This window comes from Stigmatopora argus, chromosome 16, assembly GCF_051989625.1.
Source record: "Stigmatopora argus isolate UIUO_Sarg chromosome 16, RoL_Sarg_1.0, whole genome shotgun sequence".
NCBI classification, from domain to species: Eukaryota; Metazoa; Chordata; class Actinopteri; order Syngnathiformes; family Syngnathidae; genus Stigmatopora; species Stigmatopora argus.
In genome coordinates this window covers 4,531,429-4,550,361 of record NC_135402.1, presented here as the reverse complement: position 1 = coordinate 4,550,361, position 18,933 = coordinate 4,531,429, and the positions used below count along the sequence as shown (strand labels likewise).

General features: G+C 37.1%; 2 protein-coding genes across 4 annotated transcripts; one reads left to right on the top strand and one right to left on the bottom strand.

Moving 5' to 3' along the window:
• Positions 1-6,155: 6,155 nt before the first annotated feature.
• Positions 6,156-10,369, bottom strand: lmo4a (LIM domain only 4a). Of its 2 annotated transcripts, XM_077623140.1 has the most exons (5): positions 10,133-10,369; positions 8,220-8,457; positions 7,622-7,718; positions 7,350-7,508; positions 6,156-7,131 (listed from the first exon to the last, which is right to left on the bottom strand). In XM_077623140.1, exons 2-5 carry the CDS (start codon positions 8,450-8,452, stop codon positions 7,123-7,125), a joined length of 498 nt encoding a protein of 165 aa, XP_077479266.1. In that variant the 5' UTR covers positions 8,453-8,457; positions 10,133-10,369; the 3' UTR covers positions 6,156-7,122. The 2 variants fall into 2 exon arrangements, with proteins under 2 accessions (XP_077479266.1, XP_077479267.1); XM_077623141.1 differs by lacking the exon at positions 10,133-10,369 and having other exon boundaries at positions 8,220-8,658.
• lrsam1 (leucine rich repeat and sterile alpha motif containing 1) lies at positions 9,815-18,702 on the top strand. Of its 2 annotated transcripts, none has more exons than XM_077623139.1 (25): positions 9,815-10,268; positions 12,071-12,270; positions 12,442-12,498; positions 12,828-12,872; positions 12,961-13,038; positions 13,323-13,391; positions 13,460-13,544; positions 13,613-13,734; positions 13,832-13,922; positions 14,036-14,145; positions 14,249-14,278; positions 14,499-14,621; positions 14,770-14,909; positions 14,988-15,032; positions 15,169-15,239; positions 15,447-15,546; positions 15,637-15,724; positions 15,806-15,880; positions 16,233-16,313; positions 16,631-16,726; positions 16,794-16,892; positions 16,970-17,101; positions 17,356-17,422; positions 17,579-17,763; positions 17,861-18,702. In XM_077623139.1, exons 2-25 carry the CDS (start codon positions 12,199-12,201, stop codon positions 17,981-17,983), a joined length of 2,184 nt encoding a protein of 727 aa, XP_077479265.1. In that variant the 5' UTR covers positions 9,815-10,268; positions 12,071-12,198; the 3' UTR covers positions 17,984-18,702. The 2 variants fall into 2 exon arrangements, with proteins under 2 accessions (XP_077479265.1, XP_077479264.1); XM_077623138.1 differs by lacking the exon at positions 9,815-10,268 and adding an exon at positions 10,334-11,286.
• Positions 18,703-18,933: the final 231 nt, after the last annotated feature.

Sequence of the window (18,933 nt, the reverse complement as noted above, 5' to 3'; positions counted from 1 at the left end):
AATGAATAAAACTGTAATTACACAAAAAATGTCATCTATCTGAAAGTACATATAAAAAATATAGTCCAATTGCAATTAATTAAAATTCATTACAGCTAAAGACTCCCTGGCTTTTTTAGAATAACTGAATTCAAAAGTCATTTAGGATAGGCTCCAGCACCCTCAGAAAATGAGAAATTCAAAAGGTTACCTTTTCTAATTTTATTCCCTTTAGTTAAAAAGTTATGTGAAAATACTAAAGAATTATTATTTTATATTAAGTACTAAATGTAATTCATTAAAAGGCATCGTTGTCCTTGAAAGAGCCATTTCAGCACTGAAAAAAATGAAAGATTTAATTTGGTTTAATAACATTTTTGACAAACTTTTGCATGCAATTTTGTTTGCTTAATTGGATGTAATACTTCTGTGTTTAGCCAAATAAATGCAGTACTGATGATTGATTAGCACAACTGCAAATTCGTTTACCAAAATTTTTAATTAAAGTCTTTGTGGCAACGCTCACACAAAGAAACACGGATGAATCATATTTTTTGGGTAAATGGCTCCTCACTCCTCCAATATATATAAATATATATATTTTTTTTTGATTGCAGAATTTGGGGTCATGTATGTCTCACACTAAGCCATTAATTTGAAATCCTGCTTGTTTTTTAAGGTTAAATACAAATCTAACAGAGATTAAATGAATGAATATTAAGTGAAATCGTTTCCAAAATACTATAAAAGATAACATACATGCAAACTAAACATTGATGCCAACATTTTTTGGTTCTACCTGTTAATTTACCAGCAGAGAGCAGCCTTGAGTAATGCGATGAATCCAGTTATCAGCAAAGTTAGGATGTACATTGTACAGTAAGAAAATTAAACATTATTTGAGAGACATAAAAACTGTTAGCAACTGATATTCTTCTTTCCTAATTCTAATTATCCATCCATGTTCCCAAATTTCTTTTCCTACATATTTGTTCTCACCCGTCCTCTGTCAATACTATAGTGTAATATCTGCAAGCAATTTTAAGCATAAGCCAATTTTTAGCTGAATAGTCTAAATTGCGTCGGTGGCGCTCATTGTACTCCTGCATTACTTCATTTTCCTTGCACAGTTGAAAAATGTTGGTTTGAGAAACGCCTTCCCTTATTTCCCATGATTTCCCTCGTCCCCCATCCCGAGAGAGCTGGCCTCAGTTAATATAAAAAAAGGGCAATTTCACTGGGCCTTTGAAATGTTTAACTGTAATGTCAGTCCAGAGCTCTTTCAGATAGAAAGGAAAGGAAAATGTCAGTGCAGATTTCTATCAGCTAAGCCAGTAAAGAGTGCCTTCTTGGTGGCCAGCTGAGTTTGCCAACAGGACAACTGCCCTTTTGTTCCCTTCATTTTTAGCTTTTAGCTAAGATTTACAGCCCCGACAATTTCAACATTTAACATGCCATTTGTCCCCAGCAAAGGGTAAGATCTTCATGCCAACCAAAGTAAAAGTGTAAATCCTTACTGTTGAGTACGTTCGACATGCTTTTTCTAATGTGTTGACTACTCTGCAAAGTGCAAACTTACTGTGATATGTAGTACTATTAGCTGTTTTCTTTGGTATTCATGGTGAATAGATTTTAATGCAAATATTTTTGGGGTAATTTTGATTTGAATGCTGCTTTCTATGTTAAGATGCAGCATTCAAATCAAAATTACCCCAAAAATATTTGCATTAAAATCTATATATGTATATATCTATATATCTTCTATGCTACGTTCTTTGATTGTTCATAAACATGACTTACTGCATTAGCATTCCAACACTGTTTTATCAAATTGCATTTTTATAGTCATCATTTTGAACCTCTGAAAATGGAGATCTGTGTGAAAATTGTTGAGGTATACAATGATTCTAATCTAAATCTGTGGAGCCAGAAATACTTCCAAAAAAAGGACGAGTGAAGTTAAGAAACATTAACAGAATATGACTCAAATTTCACACCCTAATGATTAGCAAAGACATGGGAAACATGAACGAAATTGAATGCTCTTCCCACACTGCAGACTCATCTGGTCAACCTTCTGTTTGCTCTTAAATATGCTTCAATAGCTTTTAATGCTTACAAGCAATTTCCTACGGACGACAATCACATTAAGTTAAATTAAACTGCATTATCCAACATCCAATGAAGAGGCTTAATTACTCAACAGATGGTTATTTTATCCTTTGTGAATGGGAATTGGGTCTCTCGGAATCATCCAGGTTTGCTCATGTTATTAATAAATGTATCCCGTGCCTTTGGTTTGATTTCGAACCTGAAGGTTAAACAATAGCAATTGCTTTAGCACCTCATCGGTGAATTCTTGTGTTGGCATTTATGTCCGCCAAAGCAACTGGTTGCCTGTATTTATTGGTCATGTGACTAATGAAAAGGAATGTCGTGCAACTGTCCAAGTCAGTTAGTTACCTGATTCGAATCACATTGAGCATGCATTTTTTTAAATTACACAATTTCAATTCTGGAGCCTACTTTTATTTCATGCATCACAAGCTATAATTACACCTATCATGAAAATAAATATTCAATATCAATATTTGTTAGAACAAGAGCCAATTGCTGAAAAACATGATTTTGTACATTCTCTTAAAATATTTTACTAGCAGGAAAGAAAAACCCACTACAGCAACCCAAAAGTGTTTACAACTTAATCCAACAATTGTCTACATTAAGGATGTCCAAACTTTAAAAAATCCATTGCAGTGAAACATAAACTCAATGCCATCCTTCCCAGTGCAAATGGATTTGACATCTATAACCGCCAATGGCAGTAAATAAATTGGCAGCAACAAAATAATACAGTAATATACTATGTAAATTATAAAATAAATAATCACTTTTCATTTAATCTGAAGTTAATAATACAGTAATATAGTATGTATATTAGAAAATAAATAATCACTTTTCATTTAATGTGAAGTTAACTGTATGTATATATATATATATACTGAAATTCTACACAATTTCCTTCATTGACTGGAAATATTGTAGGCACTGTTTAATTGATGCACTGCATGCAACTGAATGTAGGCTGATTTAAGTTTGCTTATTCAACGATATTTTCATAATTTGCTGCGGGCCAATAAAAACCGGGCCGTACTAAGCACACACCAAGCTCATTTCCCCCCCGAAAAAAGCAGACTCCTAAAAAGTCTCAAAGTTGTCCTGAGGTGAAACAGGGCATGAACGACTGCAGTATAGTTTGTGGGATAGAGTGTAGTTCCTTGTGAATGCGCCTCATCATAAGGTGGATGGATGCTGAGCTGTGAATTGCATCTGTTCCTAATTACGGAGTGCTAATGAATGCCTGTACACCTAGAGCTTCCTGGGGACACCTACGTATGCCTCATGAAGGAGGTGATGTCAGACACAACTACCAAAAAACTAAATGAAATACACCCTAATGAAGACAGAGGGGCAGTACTGTAGTTACTAATAGTGGGATCATAAGAGGACAGCTGCTCGCAACTGCAGTCCTCATGTTGACATTGCAGAGTTCCTCTTTAAAGTCCCAACTGGCATCTGGCAGGTCTCAGTTAATTAGGATATAGATTAGTCTTCATTGTGGATTTTCAGTCCAGTCGTTTTTTTATTGCCACGCACGGAAATGCGGTTATGATTGTTGTATTTAGGCGGATGTTCATGATTGTCAGGTGGTAAATGTTGACGCTTAAGAGGGAGGAGGGTTGGATTTGGAGCTTGTTGGGGAGCAAAACCACTCTTTAACACATAGAGATATTTAATTAGGATAATTTATAGCAATAGCCTTTGCTGGCTTTGGTCAGTAAGGTACAATCAAAATTTGAATTGGCTTTTTCTTTTTTTTATTTGTCTAACGTATAGAAATCCAATATGCTTCATAAGATATTTCTGCACTAGATGCTAAGCCATCAATCTGTCTTCCTTCCATTTTGCAATTTAACATCATGCAAATTATTAATTAATTATATTACATATTACTCCATAAAACTCACATAAAGCCTCATATATGCCATTGCCAAATTTGAATTTATAGTAAATGTATTGAATATTTATTTTCCGGATTGAGATATTTTTAAACTTTTTTAGAAACTACTTTTGCAATATGCATTCTTAAATGTAACTGTCAAAATCATATATTAAATTCATCTGCTTATCATTCCTACCTAATCGAGGTGTTTTGCTAATTAGGTTATTGATCTTGAGGGATTAGTAAAAATTTCCACACAATTTATTTTACAAATGTCATTTTGAGTTTTCTCCTCTCACAAAATCCAAATCTAACTGCCATTCCCTGTCCGTCCTAGTTGTTAAGAAATATCAAAATGTCTTGTAGCTTTGCAAGTCAAAGTCAGGACGCCTAACTTAAACAGGGAACTTCAATGTTATTCATTTCCAGATTTAATTAGATGGATGGAACCCTTGTCGATATTAAAACAAGGAGGGGTAGAATGTTGCCAGCACAACAGGACTTTTTAATTACAACTCCGCATCCCACACTTGCTAATGTCTAGGGAACCAGTTAATTAAAATCCTCATTATTTTACTTTTAATTAGTTCCCCTCTCTTTTTGTTTCCCGGCACCATATGGCAGTGATCCGTCGTCAAATCAACTTAATTAAGCTAATTAAGTTGATCAGTTTAATTATTCAAACGACTCTGATTGGATGAAATATCGACTACACCTCCTCAACCACAAAGAATTCCCACCTCAAATGCCTTCCTTAATTGCTTATAACATCAGATCCATTTTGTATAGCTGCTGATGCTATCTGATGCGGCATATATGTTGTACAATATATATTTGATAAGATGATCACTGCTGATGAAGAGTGTCTTCTCTGAAGTAGTCAGACTTCCATGCATTTTGTGGCACTTAACCTACTTTCACTCTTAAATGAATTGAGATGATGACAAATCCCTTTTGTTTTCAGCAATAATTTCCTTGTAAAGGAACTTTGATAATAGATACGAAAACACATACAGGAGAGAAACTGTTGAGTTGCTCAGTTTGCCTTAAAACAATTTCAAATACGTAAAAACATTTCTGAATCACATACAAAAAAGTGCAGTTTACACTACCATATTCTCCACACAGAGGAGAAAAACCAGTTAGTTGCTCAATTTGCAGTAAAACCTCTGTAAAATACAATTTGATGAGACACCAATACCTGAGAATTTCAACTCTTAAATTTCTCACTCTGCAGAAAAACATTCAAATGTTAAATTTAGTACGACACACAAGAACACACTCTTTCTATTGCGTCTAAAAATGTTGGTAGCACGACAAATGAAGGCATCAGGTGGATAGAAAGAACACTAGACCCCAATCTAGCACTTAAGCAACACAAGATTCTTAAGCAAAACCTTGCCAAATATAGTGCCAGCCATCTTATTTTACTTCCATACTAATCTTACAGACACCATACTAGACCCTGCTGTATTCGTTGTGTTAAAGATGGAGTGCAAATACATTTGCACGTTCTCTCTCATCGTCTTCCTCCGTCCTCCAATCAACAGTGGAGCTCACAAACTGGTGCCCAAAGCAAAGCCCCTGCCCTTTTAATTAGGCCTCATTAGGCTGCAACACAGGAGTGCATCACAAGTCTACCAAGGCCTCTGGTGCATCCCCCTTTAATTGTTTCTGTAATAGACTAAGATCACAAGTCTGAAATCCCATTCCTGTGGGTAATCAACCTTGCTTGTTTGAGAAACAAAAGAACATCCTTACTCCACTTTTAAAGAGACTAGAGTTCGAATGTCAGCAAAACTATCCTGATGCTGCTTTTGTGAATTAACATATCACAAGTGCTCTTGCTCTTCCCTTTGAATGCCCAAAAACCTTTTCTACCGTGAATAACAGAGAGCTCCGTTGGGTCGCACAATCTGCAATTCGCATTCACGTGCTGTACTTGACTTGTTGGGGTTAGTCTGCGGAGCATCACATTTTACAGACAAAATATCTGAAGTTTCAAACTGAGTTTTTGCATTTGGCAAAAGCCAAAAGGTTTGAACGAGCACAAACTGATGAAATCTGGGCCAGAATGTTCAACTGTAGGATTGATGACTTTATACCACCAACTTCATTGTGGGTTTTATTACATGATGCACGGCAATCAGAGGAAAATAAACGTCAACAAAAGTATTTTTATTACAGCAAATCAGCTTGAATGTATTGCACAATTAAGATGCCAGGGAAAGGCTATTAGCTTGCCAGGTTGCTTATGTAAAATGAACAAGCTGATGTGCAATGCTTTCACAATTGATATTCAAATTCGATGCTAAATCATTCAATGTTTCTACTGCAAAAGACAGTTTTTGGACAGCCAAAATTTAGTTGAATATACAGTATATTACAAGGAAGGGTTCGAAATCCAACAAGATATTAGTTAACATACAACTTCTAGTAGCAAGGTTTAAGTGCAAGGTGCTCATCCTTTGAGCAGTTTAAAATTGAATAAACAAATAAAAGCTCATTGCTTTCAGAATTTACTCGAATTGTAGTGCTATTGTGTGTGCTAGAGAAATAAAAAACAGGCAAAAGCCAACTTGAATATCGTGCATACAACACACTTGGACAAATAAAATATAAAAAGCGGCATATGAATACAGTTATAAAAAAAGAACCAACACTTTTGCCACTTTTTAAGCTGTACACTTGCAAATAGAAAATACAGAATGGTGTTTTTAATGCTTCTGTTACAACACATGTGGGGGGGAAAACAAAGGATACCATAATACTCACACAAGTTTCATACATTTTGTATGAGTAGAGTTAGTTCTGTTCAAGCAATGTTACCGTGTTACCTCCAGATTTAATATCCACTCTGTGGAAGTTTTGGCAAAAGCCATCCTACTTTTCATTGGTATCACTGCAAGGAAATGTCAATGCCTGATTCCATCCTTACAGCCAATGCTTGATCTTCACAATATTATTGCCACAGTTCATAAAAGACAGTCTTGTGGACCCACAATCCTCCCTAAAATAAAGGAAGTAACTTTCAATTTGTCAATAAAAGCATGACTAAAGCTGGCTTGACTAGAGGAAGCTGTAGAAGGGGGATAAGAAAAACCGATGGAGAAGACAGTCATGTTTTCCCATCTTATTTCTCAGCAGACCTAAAAAAAAAGTGCAAAATGAGGCTCATTACAAAAATAATTTCTGTATTTACACAAAGGTTTTCTCAATAGTATATCATGCTTGATGTTATTATTCCCACTCGTATTTCACCTGAAATAAATTATTTTCAGACAAAAAAAGACAGGAGCGATGTTTGCTGCTTCCTGATAAAGCTTTTTCATTTGTAAATGAACACAAACACCTCAACGCTGCTCACCTTCTGGTCGGACAAGATGCCATTAGCTTGCATTTGAGTTGAATGCCCACCAAGTAGCCCACCTCCCGGCCGATCATGTTCGCAGAAGATCGTTCCGTTGATGTAATGAAAGCGATCACCGGGCACCAGGCGGTTCCGACAGGTTGCGCAAATGAAACACTGACACATCAAAGACCAGTTAATCCTTTAGCTGAAGATCTTTGAGCACTTTATTGAAGCTTGAGATCCAATTTCCCAAACATTGAGATAATCAGTAACATCATCACACTCACCTTCAAGTGGTAAACATTCCCTTGTGTTCGCATTACCATCTCACTAGCGGGGATTGACTGTCCACATGCACTGCAAGCTCCACTATGTCCAAACAGCCTGGGAAAAAGCGCAAATAAAACAAAACTAAACATTAAAAGCTGTAACGCTATTTCGTCTATTATGTAGATTCTTAAAAGACAGAAATAGAGTTAACGGACCATGCCTGGTACGTCTCAATTTGTGTGCTATTAGCATTCCCGTTAATAGTCACAGTTATTTGCAATTTGCACAACAAACCTGATACAGTGCATTTTTTTCAAATCAAAACCCAATAGAGAACATGTTAAAGCTGTATTCAATTCAATAGAAGTATTTTATGCTGTGTATATAAAAATCTAAAGAATTCAGTTGAAAATCATCCACTCATTTTCCGAACTGCTTATCCTCACGATGGTCGCGGGGGTGCTGGAGCCTATCCCAGCTAAAAATGACCAATCTCACAACCAATGTTACTCTCCTGTAACAGTAAGTGTGATCAAACTAGCGGTTTCCAATCACAAAACTTGGCAAAGGATAGTTTGTAAAAGTTTTTTTCCTCTAAGCGTGAGCCGTGCTTGCCTGATGTAGTCGTTCTTGCAGAGTATCATGCCTCCTTTGCTGTAGCAGGTGCTGCTGTACTCGCCCAGCTGAGCATGGCAGCAGGAGCACTTGAGGCAATGCGTGTGCCAGTACTGCTCCATGGAGAAGAGCAGGAAGCGGTCCGAAATTCGACCTCCGCAGCCTGCGCACAGCCGACCTGTCGTCCCACCCATCACGGCCACTGTGGGCGCCTCCACCCTGCTGTTCACCATCACAACTAGAGGACAAGAGAAATGTAGAGTGCTGAATCAGAAATGCTGAAATTCATGCCTTGGAACGCTGGTGAGTTGCAGGTTCCACTTTCATTCACAGACACAGCAAATAAATATATAAAAGAAAAACATTATTTTTTAGGAAACATTGACGAGAAACATCTTCGATTAGAAGAAATGTCTAAATAAAAAATAGGGACTTTTCATGGTATTTTAAAACACTTTGGGTCCACATCAGAATGAAATGTATAAAGATAATATAATAATATAAAGTGTAAAATGTGATACACTTTACCATTCACACATCACACATTTCTATTTACACAAGTTCCACGTCAATGGGTAATCAATTCTGTTGAAAACCCAATTTGACTTTTATGGTTATCATTGCTTTTACATTCCACTGACTCCAGTGTGATGTATAGTTGGTGCTCCATCAGCAACTTTCCTTCCTCATAATGATCCTTTCTTAATTAGCGCCAACAAGCAACAAAAAAATAATTGCAAGTTTAAATTATTTTTCTAAATGAGGTAACAAGGGTCAACTGTTTCCTTCCAAAAGCACTTGTACGATAGCCACAAATGGTGATTTTTTGCAGTTGCAGCGAATCACACTGTCCTAATTATAGCTAAATATTATTCTTATTTGGAGAAGGATTCCAGGTAAAAAAAACCTAAAGGCTACTTTGGAATCACAGTATTTTACAATTACTTTATTCCAATTTTTAAAGGTTCATAAGTTTTTGTTTCAGCCAGACCTCTTTTGGCTCAGTCATGCCTATGCATAACTGAGCAGTTTTTTTATGATTATAAATAGCTTGAAGAATTCCAAATCAATTCACCGCTCTGATTTAGTACCAAACTAACTCTGTTACTTCTCTTTCCAATAGAAGTTAGAAAATATTAGTCAGAGGGGACCGAAGAGGCTTCTGAATTGTCCTCTGCGCCTTCCATGGAAGTGGGATGTGTCCAGCAGGCCCCTTATCCAGTTGCCCAAGCCACCTCGTCTGCCGAAACTTCACCAATCAATTTATGGAGCACCTTGCTACAGTATCCTTCTTTCACTTATGAAACAAAACACACGATATTTTAGCTTCTCCATTTGGGGCATGACCTCATCCATGATTTTCCTACTCGAATTAAAATGAGCAGATACTCACCCTAACCACTTCACATTTAACTGTGAACCCCGTAGATCGTTGCAACCGAAACAGATCAGCAAATAAATGAATCAATCAAACCTGACCCACTTGCAGGACCTTGGGGAAGGTCAAGGAGATATGTTGAGAAATAACGTCACGTAAACATTAGTGTCATCGGCATCGTTTAGTAGTACAGAATGAAAAATTGGTTAAAATAAGATAAAAAGATAAAAAAATATGACTTTTTAAAAACTTTCCATAGAGTTGTCAGATGCCTTTATATTTAGGAATAAATCAGTCAAAAAATGTTGCTGACCAGGTGCACTTTGCACACTGGTGTTTACATTTCCACAGCATCCCCTGCTGGCTAGTGACTAAATTTAAAGTTTACTTTATTATCGCAGTACTAGTATATATATTATATTGCCCAATCCCTCACCAATATTGTTAATTTGTATTTTTTTAAATTGTTTTTGCAACTTGCCTTACTTTCCCATAAAAATGATTTTAAAAAGATAAATATTATCATTAAACTTACATAACTTGCCCCAAGAAAGACGCAGGTGAAAACGACGCTTCTTTTCTTCTTGCAGTTTTTTTTCCAATCCACTTGCAATGAGAGTCCTAAAAAACAACAGAAATAGCTCCCCTTCGACAGTGAAAAAACAGTTGAGGTAACAGCAAGTCACTTGCACTTTTGTTTAAAAATCTGTTTGCAGCCATCGCTTTGACAGCAAAGCTGCCCTCAAGTCTTGCGCTCTGTTGTTAAATAAGTCAACGCTACACCCGCAGCCACCTACGTTAAAGGGGGCGTGGCTTTAGATTAATCGGTCTTTTTCATAGTCGATGATTGGACACGGCGATCAATAACGGTATACATCATAAACCAGAATGAAATAACTTTTTTTTTAACAACAAAGCAAACATTTATGACAATGTGTTCTGTTTATGCCTAAATCAAAACCACACGTTTCTGGCCTATAAATTCAATGATGTAGTTAACTCTGCTTTGGCTGCCAAGGACGGTGTTAGATGTCCAATTTATTCACACTGGAAGGACAGGCAGGGGTCCTTCACTTTACCACTTAAGTATTGAATTGATGAATAGGATGTTGTTTTGAATACTAGAACGATCACGCACATCATTCAGTGGTTATAGAGTTCAAAAATTGCCCAATTTGTTTTAGGGGAGTGGAGGGTGACCTCTTGTGGATAAAATTGACAGCGGACTACAGACCGATTTATTCAGTTATGGAGACTCATATTTAAAAAATACTGCTAAAAACGCAACTAAAATTGAATCCTGAAATGTCCAGTATACTTTCGCATACAGTGAGCTAGTACTACTTTTAGTACAATTAATATTTGCTTGCCAAGGAAACTGTTCCCTTAGCTAGCAAATATATATAATGTGAAGAAAGCCATGTTTAGAACTTTCTTCAAATCCTAATATATACAGGGTACCATACACCTTATTGGAGGTGCGTATGTTGTCCACTATGCGGACCTGCAGGTGGCAGTAGCGTGCCCTTCTGAACTGAGACCTTCGGAAATTCTAAAAGAAGTAGAAGGTCCCTATGTTTTGACAGAGTCGTCCATCATTCGGAAAAGACCAAAGAGGGATTTACAAAGACACTTGTCAAATCGGTGTTTTTAACTGGAATCATGTATTTATTTGATTTGGGGAAGTAGGTGAGTCTTCTTTTGTTTCCAAAGAAATCTGTGGTTAAAACAGATTTTGCGTCGTTAAATTGACTGGCGTAAACCCTGTCCAAAAACTAAATTTGCTATTTTTAAAATACAATACACAAATTCCTAAAATACTATGTACTTAATCAATGTATGCAGACAACAATCTACATTTCCTCTTTGATCGTTGCTCGTAATAGTTTGAGGTTATCTGAACAATGATAAGGTAAAGCTGTCATTATAGCAATTTCTGATCTTAAGCAATCAAGCGAACGGAGAGAAAACATTCTTTTTGTATCTGCATAGTTTGTTTGTAAATAATTTACACTCGGAAACAACGGGAATTCGCGTCACAATTGGGAAATGACCCGCCCACGTCGCCGTTGTAAAAGCTCTGACCGTGCTTCGGATAAGGTATGGCCAATCGAAATGATCTAAACCGATTTCAGTTCATGCGATTTAACCGAATTGTCCAAATATATTAGATTAACATTCAAACAGATAGCGAACGCCTGATGCTGTCAATTCTGCGTCTGCATATGTTTGTGGGTCGTCTACTGTGTTGACATCGGACACACCCATCCATTATCAAATTAGTACAGCAGTAACATTATGTAAGGAAATGCTGAAATAAAATGTAACGTTGTCATTATTTATTTTTTAAGGAAAACAAAAGACAACCCATGTAACAACGAACACGTGATGATCAAGATAACTGATGTATTATTGTTATTATTCAATAGCACATTCTGTTTTTTAAGTAATGTCCGTTGTTTTTACCTTTTAGCGTTCAGCAAGTGCGCCTTGAGTGGTTTCCATCTGGTGTGCCAGTCTTTCAAGTGGCTCTTGTTGAAGTGGAGTGACTGAAGTGAAACCCAGTAGGCCTGACTGACAGCCGGACTGACAGGATATAAGATGCCTCTGTTCTTCAGAAAGAAGAAACCCAGTGATGATTCGCAGAAGAGACTTGAATATCAGCTGTGTCGGGTAAAACAAGTGCTCATTACAGCAAATTAGAGTCTCTCAAAACAATTCATTATTGAGAATAGTCTGGTCATTTTTTAGCTTCATGTTAAAGTGTGATTTGTTTACACATTAGTTGTTACATAAAGAAAACTGCTTGAAATATATGAAAAGTAACTAACTACTATTCTACAGTCAAAGGAAGCAGGTGCTGATGACATTCTGGACATCTCATCTTGCGAGCTGTCAGAGGTGAGAATTGGAACACTTTCATTAGAAACCCCAATTTCAATGTGCAGTGACAAGTTATACCTGACACTCTATATACACACACAATAAATCCTCCTGTGACCTAGAAAATCAGAACAAAATAAAACAACTACCGCTTAATAACAAGAGACTCAGTGTAGCTCAAGAGATTGCCATCTGATATACAGAAACCACGAGCAAAGGGGATTAATACTGTGCAATTTACATACTCAAATACACTGCTCATTATTACTAATCCGTATGTAACATTTTTCGGTTGACTAGTATTAGCAAAAGGAGAACATTGAATATTCAATTTTCCCCTTATGCAGGTTCCACCGGGGGCATTTTCAATTTGCAAAGTGCTCCAGAAGAAGGTAAGATAATACAAAGCTAATGGCATACACTCCATTCAACTATACTAGTTTGAGCTGGCAAGACATTTCTTGTGATGTGCTTCCACAGGTATTTCTTGTACACAACAATGAGCTGAAGTCACTGCTTCCCAAAGGAATTGACATCACTTTTCTAGGCACTCTGAAGGTAAAGTCACACAAATATAAATGCTTGGTTAAATATGTTTATTTTGGTTAGTTTGGCATATAAATAAAATCTCCTACCTTTTTACATGCTATATAATGAGAGTGATGTGCTGAATACTTTTCACAAATAAAGGGCCTAATGAGTAAAATTATACATCCACACAGTAATCTTTTAATTGAAAAATACCACACAATAGTTTCTCAAAATAACTGCAACTGACCAACTCAGTAACACATTTAGCTGAAAATTAACCAACAAAATGTTGTTTATTTTATCCACTATAGGTCTTGGATTTACATGATAACAAACTTAATTCACTTCCCGATGACATAGGGAAGCTGACATGTCTGCAGGTAAAGTTTCACTGAACTCTTGAAATTTAACATTACTTAGGTAGTTAATTCGTGTCACTCCTTTTCAGATTTTGAACGTGGAGAAGAATCGTTTAAAAGTCATCCCAGAATCAATTGGGGATCTACGGCTGCTACAGACGCTCAATTTGAAAGGTCACATTCTTACTACTTTCTGCCAGTGTCAGTTTATATTTACCGAGGAATTGTCTCTTTTTTTTTAGGCAACTGTCTCAGCGAACTACCTTCGACAATTAGCTCTCTGTCCAGTTTACGTACCCTGGACATGAGCGACAACCTCATAATCCAGATTCCCCAAAATTTTGCTTACATCCGTACACTGGAGGTATGTTTTCGTCGATAAAATTCATTTCACACAATAGCAAATCACTTAACATGTTCTTACCGCAAGTATGTATGTGTGTGAACATGCACTGTGACAGAACTTAATACTAGATGCAGCCACAATGACTTATCCTCCTGCATCTGTCTGCATGGGAGGGACGGCAGGCATCCAGCACTTCCTATGCTCTGGTGAGGTTGTACTTCAATTTCGTGATGTATGCATATGTGTTTTTTTCTTTTACTACATGGCACTAAGATAATAAAAGGAGTACATAATGCAATAACAGTTTTTTGACCTGCAGAGCTGGGAGAGGAGTATTGTCCTCCATCCCAGTATCTTCTACCTGTGCTGGAAAGTGACAGTGGTCAACAAGACTCTGACTGCGTGGATGCTCTAGAAGATGCATGGCAGGTAGATCACACCGTGTATGATAGCTAGTACAACTCATTAGTACACGCTAATGCAACGATTTAGATGTTTGATGTTCACCTGGGTCCCTTACTTTTTGTTGCAGAATAAATTCAGTGAATATGAGAAGAGGAAGGTATGTCTTCTTTTAAGATTTCATGTTCATTGAAGTCAAACTGAATATGCTGTTTTAGAGTACCGTTTTGGCCCGAATATAAGACGACCCTGCTTTTACTAAACTCAAGTTTCAAAACAAAGAAAAACAAAGGCCAGGGTTTTAAAAATGGTTTAGCAGGAATTAGTAGGCGTAATGATGCATTTGCAAAAATCATTTTTTGTCATCCTTTTTTCTTCAGATTAAAAAACAGCAGGAAAAACTGGCCTTCGAGCGACACCGAGAGGAGAAACAAAATGAGCACACTCAGCTCTTACTGATGAATACCTCTCATAAAGTAGATATCATCAACTCAGTTCGCCTGGTATGCTCTTCTTATTTATTGTACGGAGGGCAATGGTTTTTTTTCTCACTTGGATCCTCTTATGCCAGTCCATCGTTTGGACTATAAGAGTTATCAAAACAGAAATGAAGGGGAAACTAAATACCTCATCTTTGCACCGATGTTAAAGGAGCAAGAACGTCTAGAGCTAGGCGTCACCATGCAGCAACGTGCCCAGGAGTCTGAGAGATTACTGTTGTTGGACAAAGTGAGGCAAGCCGAAGACAACATCAGCAGTCGCATCAGTAACATGCTCTTAGATAACAACAGGTAGTACATGAAGGCTTTGTGGATGTGTATCACAGTGGTACTACATGAACTATACGTGTTATGTTTCGATCTCTGCAGGCAGAAAAAAAGTGCTGAGTTTCTCCAAGCCATGGAAGAAGACCGGTGAGTATAGGATGCCTAATTCCTCATGGGATTCACGAGTTATACTTTCTATAGTTGATTTATATTTTACCTCATTTTGTTTGGCTCTTTGAATAAAACCGAGGGATGTATTTCAACTATTTTCTTTTTGTGACAGGATCCGTATGGAGCATTTAACTGCCATCACACAAGAAGAAGCAGATTCACTGAGGAAGAGAGAAGTAGCAGGTATGTTGCTTTGTATGAATTCACTTTTTGGCAATATTGCAATTAAGTTGTTCATGTTTTCCTGAGTAAAACAGGGAAATGAGGAGAAATTTTCAATCTCGGCCTCTCAGTTAATGGACAAACATGATGTATTTAGCATTTTTTTTTTGCTGAATCCACTTCCTGATTTACTTTCTGTTAATAATTAGTTCTCTCTCTCATTTGTAGCGGCCATGCAGAAGATGCTGTCTGATAGCTGTGCCGTGAGCCTCCTCCAAGAAGCCAGTGACTATCGGAGAAAGAGCTTGGTGTCTGAGGCTTCCAGAAGGTTTAAAATTCACACAAATAATCCAGTTTGTTCTAATTGACCACCTGTGTTACGATGCTTATATGGTCGTTTTTGGATATTTTATAACAGTATGGAGAATTTGGAGAGGAAGTTTGATAAGATGCTCTCCATCCAAGTTTTGGACAAATCAAAAGCCATTGCTCAAATTTTACAGGAGGTATGTCGTATGTCATCAGGTGGCAATCACATTAAATAACATTTTGAGATGAATGACCATTCTTTTATTTGAACTCTTTAGGAGGAGATGCAAAAAGCCGCATTTCAAGCACTGCAGTTACAGAAAGATTCTGTCCATGGTTACATCCGCAACCAGGTTTGTATTTAGAGTTGCTGATGTGTGGAGTTTTTAGCTCGCAAAGAAGGATGTGGCCAGAGCTTTTAATGGCCATGTAACAAGATACTCAAATGACCAACTCTACTCCAAAATATAAGCACTTTTTTCTGTAATTGTATTCCGCCATTGGCTGGATAGGCTGCCAACATTTTGGCCTCACCTCCCAACACGGACAGTGCCTCAAGTAGACCAGTACATGATATTCAAGAAATATACTAACCCCGTAGGAATCATTTCATGAAGTCATCATGGTTGTTCATTTTTTACATTTGCCATCTGCAGCATGCTGCTTCTCCCTGCTAGCTTCACATTGCTTTTTCCACTGTTCCAGATCAAGCTTATTGAGGCTGAATTAATGCAGCTGACCAAACTGGAAGTTAAAAGACGCAATCTGGATGTTGAGAACCTTCAGGTAGGTGTCACTGCTCTTTTTCATTTGCCTACACTCATTGACTTTTTTCCCCCCTACTGCATAATTTTACTATAATTTGCTTCTTCTTTTTTTAAATCTCATATCACTAATTAATATAAAAGGTTAAATGTGCAACATTACATTTCCTTTAAGATGAGGGTTAGGTTGAACAAATTTGCTGCCAAAGTGGACGTCTATGATCGCTAATGGCACTGAAAGATTTAAACACATTTTTGTGACATTTGTAATGGCAAAATCACATTTTTATCCTTATCCTTTCATTTGTTTTTTTGTGTTTGTTGCGTGCGCTCACGCAGGAATTGCTCGTGGCCCAGCGTACGGCCCTCGGTGATATGTTGCAGCAACTGCTGAAACAGAAGCACCAGCGAGAACAAGAACTGCAGCAAGTTCTGGTGAGCACATTCATCTTGAATCATTTTCATTTCATGACCAGGCTAAAAATCACTTTGGTGTTTCTAGGCGGAGATGGAACTGAAGTCAGAGTCCACCCAGCAGAATTACTGGATGATCCAGTACCAGAGACTGCTGGATGCCAAGCCGTTGTCATTGCGTATGCAGGTACTGTGTTACTGTGAATACACCTGACTCACTGAAGCATCTGAAAAATTAACTTTATTAATGCGGGTCCATCACAGGAAGCCGGTGTGGAAAAAGAGTTAGTCAATCTGCTGTGCAAACTGTCAGCTCAGCATTACTTGCCCATCATGGCTCACCATCGTGTGAATACCGAGGCTCTTTGCCACATGAACTCTTCGGATCTAAAGAAGGTCTGTATACAACACTATTAGGAAATGTGTTTGTATTTCTCTTTAATATATGGGCTAATTTACACCATACTTTTTGAACATGTGTGCTCCAGAACTACTTTTTTCAGTCTATGATGCAAGTAGTTTGTTCCATTTATTACTAATGTTGTCAATTTGGAGCGTTTGTGTTATTTGTTTTATGTTGGTGGGGAATTTGGAAACTAGTATGGGCTCTTGGCTAATAATTTTTGACCTTTTTTTCTTCTTTTTTGTAGCTTGGGATTACCGAAGTTGGCATCCAAACAGCTCTCCTGAATTGGGCTCAAGATCGCAAGCCTGAAGGTAACGCTTGCACACTTTGACACATGATAGTCTTTGATAAATTCTCAATTTTTGTAATTGTAATTTTAATGGAAAACTGTACTCAACATTGAGTTTGGATATTGTTTAGTTTTCGATTGTACATGACATTTCATTGAACCTATTCTCCTTTTTTAGGTGCTTGTAGAGACATTCCCGCTCCAGAGCCACCTGGTTACTTCTTTTCCGCAATACCCAACAACTCCGGCATCTCGACCCCAAGCCCGCCACTTAGTACTCCCGGTACCCCCATTACGCCCTCGGCACCGAGCCCGGTAGAGGGAATCGGAAGCTCCGAGTGTGTCGTCTGCATGGAGACAGTGGTAAACAAAAAAAACAAGTTTTATGGTCTCAAAAATACTGAAAATGCTCTTGCTCGTGTTGTCTAATAAATTATTGTTTTACTCTACTTCTCTCCAGGCTCAAGTCATCTTCCTGCCATGTGGCCATGTTTGCTGTTGTCAGGTCTGTAGTGACGCCCTACTTAAGTGCCCGCTATGCCAAGGTGCCCTATCACAGCGTGTGCGGCTTTACATTAGCTAGAAGCAACACTGGCTTTGGAACTTTTTAAGAACATGTGCATGTTGACAATGCTGCTGTGAGCTCATGTATAGCGATGCTTTGAGTAGAGTTTTGAAATGCTGAGCCCCTTTCCCTTTAAAAAAACTTCATCATCCAAAAAGTCTGCAGTATTTTTAGCTTGTTGTATAATTTGTGTATTTGCTTATAAATGATTTATTTTTGTTTGTACACATCAACAGATACTGGATGTGCCTTTTTCTGAAAATATATTATATATGTTGTTTAACAATACATTTTTCTTTACTCTCTAACCTTGTAACAACCTTATGGATATGGACTTAATGGACACAAGCCATTATTGATGACCTCTTGCACATTCAAGAATAAATATATAAGCAAAAAATTTATTACAATGTGAAGATTTTCTCATTTAAAACACTAACTAACCACAATATTTGGCACTTTGATTCTGATATTTTGTGGTCTGTGTGTTCATTTATGTACATGAACTAACCAAAGCCTTTTGCAGCCATAACTAACTGTTATATTCTCTCAAGTGCTCTTAAATATGGTATACATAAAATTCAATGTTAAAATATAATTCAATGTAAAACATATGTCACTTTCTTATATTCCATAGGTCATCATTGTATATATTGATGTCACTGCTGTCTTGTAACAAAATTATGTGTATGGACATAGTATCAGAGTATTATCACAATTAAAAATGTAAGATGGTTTGAGTTTTTTTTTAAATCAACTACACAATTAGGTATGGATGATGATTGCCAACTGAGAGGAGACAAATATTTGGCTGAAATACTCATAAATATTGCTTAAACAATTACAGTTTAAATCAATGTATTTGTGTTGTTAATAAGCAGTACACACTAGTTAAGGCAGAAGCAGACACAATTAGTTAAGGCATAAAAATAATAATGTGATTTCATATGAATAATTATGAAATTAAA